Source organism: Nicotiana sylvestris, chromosome 3, assembly GCF_000393655.2.
Source record: "Nicotiana sylvestris chromosome 3, ASM39365v2, whole genome shotgun sequence".
Classification (NCBI taxonomy): Eukaryota; Viridiplantae; Streptophyta; class Magnoliopsida; order Solanales; family Solanaceae; genus Nicotiana; species Nicotiana sylvestris.
Window position 1 is genome coordinate 10010312 of NC_091059.1, and position 11198 is coordinate 10021509.

At 40.0% G+C, this 11198-nt stretch overlaps 1 protein-coding gene across 1 annotated transcript; it reads right to left on the reverse strand.

Annotated features, from left to right (window-relative positions):
• Nucleotides 1–8230: 8230 nt before the first annotated feature.
• LOC138887032 (uncharacterized) lies at nucleotides 8231–8737 on the reverse strand. The gene has a single exon (XM_070168744.1). It carries the CDS (start codon nucleotides 8735–8737, stop codon nucleotides 8231–8233), a length of 507 nt encoding a protein of 168 aa, XP_070024845.1.
• Nucleotides 8738–11198: the final 2461 nt, after the last annotated feature.

The following is an 11198-nucleotide window of genomic DNA, read 5'->3' on the forward strand; positions in this document are numbered from 1 at the left end:
TCGGGATGTTATTGTTGATATTATTGATTCCCTTGCCGGGATGTTATTGTTGATATTGTCGATTCCCTTGCCGGGACGTATTATTTATATTGTTTGGGGGAGGAAGAGTGTAAAGCACGAATGGTGATGACGTGCATGATATTGTGAGTAAGTGAAATACACAAAGGGTGATGCCTTGCCGATATTATGAGTGTTAATGCACAAAGGGTGATGCCGTGTCGATATTGTGAGGAATAATGCACGAAGGGTGATGCTGTGCCATGATTATGAAAGGTAATGCACGAAGGGTGATGCCATGCCGTTTCTGTTGTTTCATATGGTGAGAACGAGAGTAAAAGCACGGAGGGTGATGTCGTGCACGTGTTACCATTTCATTGTTCTTGTTGATATAGATATAATGTTCAATATGCTTCTTTATTGATGCTTATATATTGGTTTATTGTTAGAATTTGATATTCCCCGCAGCATATCCCCTTCCCACCTTATTCTGTTGATTCTTGTTATTATGATTCTGTTTGTATATGATTTAACTGCACATGTTTATATGGTTGTCATGTCCTAGCCCCGTCACTACTTCGCCGAGGTTACCTCGACACTTACTAGTACATGGGGTCGTTTGTACTGATACTACACTCTGTACTCTTTTGTGCAGATTTCGGTACTGGACCCGGTGAGTAGCTGAGGTAGCTGGCTTCAGTACAGGGAAACCAAGGTAGATCTGTTAGTATCCGGAGAGCCTGAAGTCCCCCTTTCTTGTTTTAGCTTTCTGTTGTCTCTTTTCATTCCGAGAACAATTGTACTTTTCTTTCTAGACCAGTGTTCGTAGAAATTCCTAGATGTTCGTGAATTTGTGACACCAGATCCGTGGGTAGACATGTATTGGATTATTTGAATATGTTATAACTCTTCCGCACTTTTCATCTGTTTAACTTTAGTATGTTTATATCTGTTTGGGTTGATGGCTAGTGGGTTAAAACCTTAATAGTTAGTTTGCCTAGCTTTCACGAATAGGCGCCATCACGAATCCTGAGGGCAGAAAATCCTGTCGTGACACAAAGCTGTGTAGTCCTATCCACTACTGAAGTGGAATATTTAGCAGTAGGCAACTGCTGCACACAAGTACTATGGATTATGCATCAACTATTAGATTATCATTTACGTTTTAACTGTGTTCCTATTATGCACTATTACGTCATCACTAGTGCAATTTGTCTATCAAAAAATTTTGTGCATCATTCTAGGGCTAAGCATATTGAGATTGAGCATCATTTTATATGTGATGACGTTACTAAAGGTGATATTATGTTGGAATTCGTAAATACTGAAAATTAGTTAGCGGATATTTGTACAAAACCTTTGCTTGAAGAAAGATTCTATTTCCTTCGTAACAAAATTTTTATTTGTACGATTCTCGTATAAATTTGCTTAATGTTTTCTATAATTGTCTAAGTTTAGTTTTGGTCCATATATTTTCTTGTAATTTTTGCCCCAAAAAACTTTTAGTACTTGATTAGTCTATACTTTCATTACTTGTGAATTGATGGCGGGCTTGCAGAATACAACGTTTCAGTTGCCCTTTACACGTCTCTCCGAGAATCGAGGCATCCTCTCAAACCCTTTTAACCCCTTCTCCCTCGATCATATCTCACATTCTCTCAAAGAAACTCAATCTCTATCTCTCTGTTCTCTTTTACTCATGGTCAAAACCAAACCCTCTCTTTCCTCCTCCATACCCAGAAGAAGTCATCACTTCAAAAAACCAAAGATGATCCTATTGATATAGAATCCTCAAAAAGCACAGACCATCTACTGACCAAGGAAGATTCCAGTAGTTCTCAAGAAGACATTCTCATCTCCCAAAATAGGGCGGGAAAACGTCCAATGGAGTCCATACCCTAACAATCTTCTCATAAAAAAGGGGAAAACTGAAAGTGTGGAGTTTGGCCCTGAAGACAAGATGAAATTCTAGGGCCCAAAAGAGAAGGCTACGTTTGTTGCTTTCAAAGGAAAGTCGATTGCTTTTGGCCGCATTGTAAATTTAAAATCAATGCAAAACTCTCACTGTGATGTCATTTTTTGTTTTCAAAACTCAGAAACTTGTCTCTCTATTTGCTCTGTTGGTGACTGTCTATGAAGAGCATGTGCATATGTTTTATGCAAATCTCTTTGTGAATGATAAAGATGATCTAGAATCCATGGTTTTAGGAACTCATATTATGCTTGACTTTTATCAGTTTGAGAAAATCTTTGCAACAAAGCTTGTTGGGTACAATTTCTTTGTACAACACTCCTGGACAGATAATTTTGAAGTGTCATTTGAGGAAGCCAAAAGAGTGTTGTCTGAAAACCCTCCTGATATTGGTCCAAAAAATTTGAAATTTGAACACCGTGTTCTAGCCCGCATTATCGCTACCACTTTGTTATCCCATATTGGTTCACTTAGTACTCTGTATCTAAGAGATGTGTTTGTCTTGTATTGTTTGGTAAACAGGATAGCTATCAACTAGTTTGCCTGGGTTCGTTAGTACATGCTTGAAAACATCAGGGATGTCTCATCTTCTGCGAACAACTTGCCACAACTTTGATTTTATTGTGTTTTTTATCTACATACAGTAGTAAACCTTACCAATTTCCACTTTGTAACGGCACCCCCAACATAGGCTTTTAGCCTCATTCTTACCCATTCAATGAGGGATGGGTTCAAAAGAAGGAATTATTTAACAGAAGGGGTAAAGGTTTGTAATGTGGTAGCCAAGCCTCATTCTTACCCATTCAAGGAGGGATGGGTTCAAAAGAAGGAATTATTTAACAAATGGGGTAAAGGTTTGTAATGTGGTAGCCAATGAAAGGTTAAAGGCTCAACGAGGGTAACTAGGATAATTAATGTACCAAGGAGGTCAATTTGGGCAAAACTAGCTAGTAGTCACAAACATGGCCTAAGATCATTTTAGCATCCAATCATTAACCTGAGAGTTGCACTAAGAAACCAACCGGGCAAGTTCTAGACATCACAAGTTAAGCATATGCATTATTTATAAAAATTCTCACTTACTCACATCGCATGAATTGTTCAACTCAACATAGTTTCAGCGCTCAAGTGAATACAAGACAACTCAAAACTTTCATCTCAAGATATGTAAGATTCTGAATAAGCATAAAGTCAAAGAGCGAGCCTCAAATTCACAAGAATGACTAACCAAAAATATTTTTTTTATATATATATACGCAAAAGAATGAAGGGTACCATGTATTTACACAATTTATCACATGCTTGAAACTAGAAAAATCAACACCAAATAAGTCAAAACATTTCATGCTACTGCCGTGGTTCTAATATTAAACCCTTGGAAAAGAACTCGGCGAAGAAAAACCAAGGGGAATTCATTACTAACTATGAAGCTATACTACGAGAGTAAAGCGTTTATGTACAATATTAACACAAAACATGGGGTAGAAAACATGACTACCCCACCCCCAACCGAAAATCATGCCTTGTCCCCAATGCATAGATAATGTATAAAGGAATCTCAGGGACTTCCTAGGGCGCATTAGGCGCTCGGAGGAGCTGAAGCATCTGGGGCAGCTGTGGGGTCATCTGCTGGTACTGAAGCTGCAACTAGGGGAACCTTGAACTGGGTGGTGGCCTCCACGGCTGGATCAAGAGGCTCCAGCTGCTGTGACGATGGAGCAGGAAGCTTCACCTACCATGAGGCTGGAGCAGGAAGCTCCACCTGCTGTAAGGCTAGGTCCAGGGCTTGGGAGCTGCTATCCTCACCTAGTGATGGCTGAGTGGTCGTTGAAAGTGCCTTGGCAACCATATCTGCTAAAGAATGTGCAATTGCTATCTGCACAGATGCTTCCTCTTCATCCTGTGCAATTATAAAAATAGCAACTTGTTTACCCTTGTCCCAGTGACCCTCAATGTCCTATACCAGTGAATCCTCATCTTCTGAATCCCTTTCATCAAATTCCTCAGTATCTCCAGATCCCACCTCTGATGGAACGTCAATGTGTATAGTAGGAGCTGGAGCCTTTGAGGTCTCAACACTATGTAACTTTGGAGCTACCATTATGTTTGTGAAATCAAAGTCCATTTCTGGAATGGAAGAGCAAGCACCCTGCTCACCTTCCTTCGGAAGGAAGGGTGTCAAGTCAAACTCCAAATTTTGCATCTTTTGCAGCTCTGCTTTCAATTAATCAACATCCTTCCTGAGCCAAGGCATACCTCCAACCTTACCCCGCTCGACCTTCTCAAGACACACTTCAAAGTGCTTTAGGCGATCCTCATAAGTTTTACGCTGTTATTGAAGAACACTCACTGAGGATTGAACATGGATCAATGCATGCCGGATGAGGTTTTGGATTTCTTTTATTAGCCGGTCTACCTTAGCATTGGCGTGCTGAGCTAGTAGACCCATCTTGGAAAGAGTTGGTAAGGGGACCTGTGGCTGTGCAGTGGTATGCTATGGAGTAGATGTGGAGGTAGTTGGGCCTGAGAGGTGTCAGGCAATGCTGGGACCTCTTATGCTACTGAGTCTGCAGGAGGAGGAATTGGAGTCTCTAGTTGATTTGTAGTTTCCTTGTCTACTATGTCACTGATACACGTGTCACTTTCCTTGAGAGCTTTCTCAGGTTTATCATGCTTTGGCATATGAGGCACATTTACAGCTTTGCAGAGACCAGTGATAAAACATGGGATGGGAAGTGATGTTTGTTTCTGGTTTGCTTTGATTCTCAACTCCCTGAATATAATATCTCCCACAACAATCTTTATGCCTGTCATGATGGACGCAATGAGGATTGCCTTCTCAATGTTGATGCCAGTTTCATTCCTAGACGGCATCAGATGGGATGTGACAAAGCTGAGCCAATATCGACCCTCCTGTATGAGATCTTGTATTTAGGGTCAATCCAGGCTGGTGTCCCATTTGCTATAACAGAGGCAATCCAGGCACGCTCGTTGTTCTTGTTAGCTACCTTACCCTCATACTTAGCTGCGTCTGGCCTCCACTCCTCAAATTACAGGTCTTTAATGGTTGTGTCATCACAGAGAACTTGGACCCCTCGAACTAGGACAGATTGTGCAAATTTCGTGTTTCTTTTATGCTCAACAGTTCTTGATGCACCATATGAAGCATAGAATTCCCTCACAAGTTTCTCATTATATTCATCGGGGACCTCAGTGAAGAATTCCCATTTCCTCTACTTGACCGGGCCAGACCATTTGGACTTGAGTTTTCCCAAAAATAACTTGAGTCTTGAATTAAAGAGTAAGACCAAGTCACCGGAATTGAACTCCCACTTCAAGATCTTCTTATCATGGGCAAACTTCATTCTCTCCTTGTATATGGCTTCACTGTCATAGGCATAGAGACAGAATTCCTCCACTTTATTGAGTTGTGTCATTCTCAAATTAGTAGCTTCGGCCCAGTCAAGATTCAACTTCTTCAATTCCCACATGGCTTTGTGTTCAAGCTCCACTAGCAAGTGACATGCTTTGCCAAAAATCAACCGATACGGTGAAGTGCCAATAGGAGTCTTAAATGCCGTGTGATATGCCCACAACACATCATCTAGCTTCCTTGACCAGTCGGTCCTATTTGCATTGATAGTTTTTTATTTTTGATTTCCCTGTTAGAAACTTCAACCTGACCACTCGACTGAGGATGATAGGGTGTGGCCACCTTGTGCTTTACACCATACTTTTCAAGCAGCCCGGCGAAAGCCTTGTTGCAGAAATGAGAACCCCCATCACTCAGGATGGCCCTTGGAGTACCAAATCACATGAATATGTTCTTCTTCAAGAATGCAGTGACACTCCTTGCTTAATTGTTATGCAAGGTGATTGCCTCGACCCATTTGGAGACGTAGTCCACAACCACCAAGATATAGGTCATGCCATAAGAGCTCACGAAAGGGCCCAAAAAGTCTATTCCCCACACATTAAAGATCTCGACCTCCAGTACAAAATTCATAGGCATCTCATGTCTTTTGGATATTGAACCTTATCTTTGACATTGATCGCATGCCTTGACTATTTGATTTATGTCTTGGTAGATAGATGGCTAATAGTAGCCACATTTAAGCACCTTTGCAGCTGTCCAGTTTCCTCCATAATGACCCCCAATAGGAGAATCATGGCATGCTTTGAGAATTGGCATTACCTCATCTTCCGGAACACACCGCCGAATGATGTTGTCAGCACAAATTCGGAACAAGAAGGGTTCATCCCAGTAGTATTGCTTACATTCCCGCAAGAACTATATCTTTTGATAAGTCTCCAATCCATCAGGAATAAGATCACTAACCAAGAAGTTAGCGATGTTGGCATACCAAGGAGCGAATGTGCTAGACAATGCCAATATGTGCTCATTTGGAAAGGCATCATTGATCTCAAGGTCTTCTTTTGGTCTCCCTACCTCTTCAAGTCTAGATAGGTGATTCACAACTTGTTTTTCTGTCCCTTTCCGATCCTTGACTTCAATGTCAAACTATTGCAACAAAAGGACCTACCGAATCAATCTTTGTTGGGCATCCTTATTCGCCATAAGATAGCAAAGAGCAGCATGATCGGTGTAAACTATCAATTTGGACCCCAACAAATAAGCTCGAAACTTTTCAAAAGCACAGACAATGGTAAGAAGTTCTTACTCAGTCAAAATGTAATTCATTTGAGCACCATTAAGTGTCTTGCTTGCATAGTAGACAGGGTGAAGTATTTTGTTATGTCGTTGACCAAGAACCTCCCCAATAGCTACACCACTAGCGTCACATATGAGTTCAAATGGAAGAGACCAATCGGGTGTGACAATAATAGGTGCCGTGGTGAGCCTTTCTTTCAATTCCTCAAAAGCTTTGAGACACTTCTCATCATATATGAACTTTGCATCTTTTTCAAGGAGTTTGCACATGGGATTTTCAATTTTTAGAAGTCCTTGATAAAACGCCTATAGAGGTCGGCGTTCCCCAAAACGCGTCAGACACCTTTTATTGAAGTGGTGGAGGAAGCTTGGAAATGATTTTGATATTTTACCGGTTAACCTTTATGCTTTGTTTGGAAATTTTGTGGCCCAAAACAATGCCCTCGTCCACCATGAAATGGCATTTCTCCCAGTTTAGCAGAAGGTTTGTTTCTTTACATCTTTTGAGCACTTGTCTAAAGTTGTCAAGAAAATGCTCAAAGGAATCACCCACTATAGAGAAGTCATCCGTAAACACCTCTAAGGAATCTTCCACCATGTGCGATAAGATTGACATCATGCACCATTAGAAAGTAGCCGGGGTGTTGCATAGCCCAAATGGCATACGATTAAAGACAAACGTCCCATATGGGCATGTGAATATTATCTTCTCTTGATATTCCAATGCGATATTGATTTGGTTATAGTTGGGATATCCATCCAAGAAAAAATGGAATGACCTTCCCGCTAGACGATCAAGCATTTGATTAATAAAAAGCATAGGGAAATGGTCCTTGCACGTAGCACTGTTTAGCTTCCGGTAGTCCATGCAATTCTCCCTCCAATCACTGTTCTCATAGGGATGAACTCATTTCTATCATTTTCAATCACGGTCATGCCTCTTTTCTTCGGCACACATTACAGGACTCACCCAAGAACTATCGGCAATAGGGTAGACCACCCCGGCATCTAACCACTTGATGATTTCTTTCTTTAACACTTATTGCATGGAAGGGTTTAACCTTCATTGATGTTCCACACTTGGCTTTCTCTCTTGCTACAATTGTATCTTGTGTTCACAAATTCTGGTGGGAATCCCTCGGATGTCCGCTATTGTCCACCCAATAGCTTGCCCGTGCTCCCTCAAGACATTCAACAGTTGTTCTACCTGCACATCATTCAACAAAGAAGAAACAATTACTAGTAGAGTGTCATTAGAGCCAAGAAATTTATACCTTTAGTGCGTTGGAAGTGGTTTGAGCTCAAGTTATGTCGGCTCAATAATTGAAGGCTTGGCAGGAGGAGTGACTCTAATCTCTAAGTTATGAGAAAGTTTCTTTGGAGCATAAGTGTAGGACCCAAGTCCTTCTAATGCATGCACCGATTCCATGTATCCCTCCATGTCTTCACCATCGAAATTTACCAAAACTTCCCCAACGCCTCACCAAGGCATTGTTCTTCCATCTTCATCTCAATTGCGTCTTCTACCTCATCAACGACATCAATGATTGAGATGCTTTCATATCTATGTGGCAACTTCATATCCTTCCTCACTTGGAATGTAACCTCTTCATCATTAACTCGGAAGTTGATCTCATTTGTTTTGAATCCATAAGTGCTCTTCTGATAGCAAGAAATTGTCTCCCCAATATGATAGGGATCTCTTTGTCAATGGCACAATCAAGGATCACAAAGTCGGCGGGGAGGAAGAACTTTCCCCCTTTCACAAGAACATCATCAACAATTCCCATCGGTTTCTTTATTGAACGATCGACCATTTGCAACCTCATACTTGTAGGCCTCGGCATACCTAACCCCACTTGCTTGTAAATAGCAAGAGGCATTAAGTTGATGCTAGCCCCATTATCACAAAGAGCTCTTGCAAAATCGCGCACCCGAATAGTGCATGGAATGATAAAATCTTTTGGGTCTTTTTTCTTTTGAACGGTGGTTGTTGCAATGATGGAACTAATCCGCTGAGTCACATTCACCACTTCATTCTTGGTGGTTTTCTTCTTGGTGATCAAGTCTTTCAAATACTTAGCAAAACCCGACATCTCTTGAAATGCTTCCACAAATGGAATATTCACCAGTAATTGCTTGAGAAAGTTATAGAACTTCTCGAGTTTGCTATCATCAACCCTCCTAGCAAGTCTTTAAGGGAAATGAGGAGGAGGTCTAGGAATTGGTGCTAGAGTTTTTGGTGTCTCTTTCACCTTTTCCTTAACCTCTTCCTGGCTCACTTCTTGAATTTTCAACTCTTCCGGGATTTTTTAGCTTCAACAATAATTGGCACTTCAACTTGTGCCTCAACCTCTTGTTCGGAATCTTCCACTTCGACCACTTGTTCATTCTCTATTTGAAGTACTTTCCCACTCTGAGATGTAATTGCCATGCAATAAGAAGTTGGACTACTCCCACTACCTTTTGGGTTTGTAATTGTGTCACTTGGGAGTGTGCCCTTTTGCTTCGCATTTTGCTCTCTTGAAAGGTCTCTCATTTGCATCTACAACATTTGAATATATGCGGTATAAGAACCAACAAGCTCGGTCATATTCCTCATTGAAGTGTCGGACCTATCTTGATTTTGCAATACTCTCTCAAGCATGTTTTCCAACTTGGAATCACTTGAAGAACCTTCCTTCCACTGCGGAGAATTTGAATATTGCCCTTTCGGTGGGGCATAAGGATTTGAACTCTGAATTGAGAAGTTATTGTTGTTGTTACTCCAATTCCCTTGATTTGAACTACCTTGGTCATTCCTCCACTATTGGTTGCCTTGCCTTTGTGGGTTAGGCCTCCATTGGTTTTGTTGTCCTGAACCTTGGTATTGTTGCCTTTGATAATCTCCCTGAGAGTTGTTGACATAATTTGCTTCCTCATAATCTTCATTTGATGTGGGTTGAACATTTTCCACCATATTCACCTTTTTTTGTTTGGCTTTCAGTGAACATCTTTGTCAACACATTGATGTTGGTGGCAAGCCCGACAATTACTTGGTCTTTTTCTTGGTTTTCCTTAATCATGTTGGCCAAGGAAGGAGTACCATATGCAATTCCACCTGTGGTGTCCTCTGAGTGCCAAGCTTGGTTATGTTTTGTCATTTTGTCAAGGATTTGTGTGATCCTCGCAAATGTTTTATCCATAAAAGATCCATCAGCTGCATTCTTGGATATAGATTGGTTCATAGCATCCAAACCCATGTAAAATTTCTCTAACAAGATAGAATTCGGAAAACCATGATTTGGCGACCTCACCAAATATAACTTGAATCAATCCCATGCCTCGTGTATATGTTCTCCTGATAATTACTTGAAAAAGAAAATTTTATCCCGGAGCTTAGATTTATTTCTTTGCGGGAACTATTTAGCTAGGAAAGCTCGGACAAGTTCAGGCCAAGAATGGATGGAATTTGGTGGTAGATTTTGAATCCATTTCCTTTCCTCTCCAGTCAGTGAGTACTTAAACACCCTTAATCTTAGGGCATCATCTGAGATGTTGTTCTGCTTGTGCATAACACACATACCCAAGAAGTTTCTGAGATGTTGTGTCGGATCATCATCGGTGGAATTTATGAAAATCCCTATGCTTTGAGCATTAGGATTAAACCGTGTTCCACCTTGAAAGTGGCAGCGTCAACTCTCGGAGGTACAATAGCATTTATATCCTCAATGTACTCATCTATGTCCGTAAAAGGATTTTCTTCTTTTTCTTCTTCATATTCGTCCATGTTTTCCTATCAACACCAAGCAAAACAAGAAAAGTGTGATGGAATAGAAGAAGACGTAAAGTAAAGCACACACTAATTAGTAATTTCAAAATCATATTCCCCGGCAACAACGCCAAAATTTAATATGCTCAAATTACACTTTAATTAAATAGTGTAAGGCAGTCAGTGTCAAATATAATAAACCAACAAGGTTGGGGTCGAATCATACAGGGAATAAGTGTGAAAGATTACTTGAGTAGTGTAAACTTGACTTAGGTTGTAATTCTATTCCTTTAGCTTAACAAGAGAATGATATTGTTGTGATTTAATAAGATGACTAATTTTGTTATGAGAATGTGAATAATTTGATTAAGGAAACCAAAGTTTTGTCCCCATAAATGATTTGTAATGCTATCAGTGTTAATATGATATATATCTAATGGAAGGTCCTTTGATATACAAATGGTTTCTAAATGACTACCCAATATTTCCAATGGTTGGGTAGTATTTTCTCTTTATGATTTTTCCTAATATAAAAGAGTTGCAATTTAAGAACAACCAATTTATGCCAAGTAGAACCCACTTTTTCCTAAGTGATTCTATTAAACAAGATTTAAAGTCTTTAGTTCTTGATATTTATTTATACCAAACCCTAACCCACTTTTCCAAGTAAAGAAAGAGTAAAATGGAATAAGTTAATGTTTGCAACCACCAACCATAAATAAAGCACAAGAAATGAATAAATATCAACCAACCATATATATATATATATATATATATATATATATATATATATATATATATATATA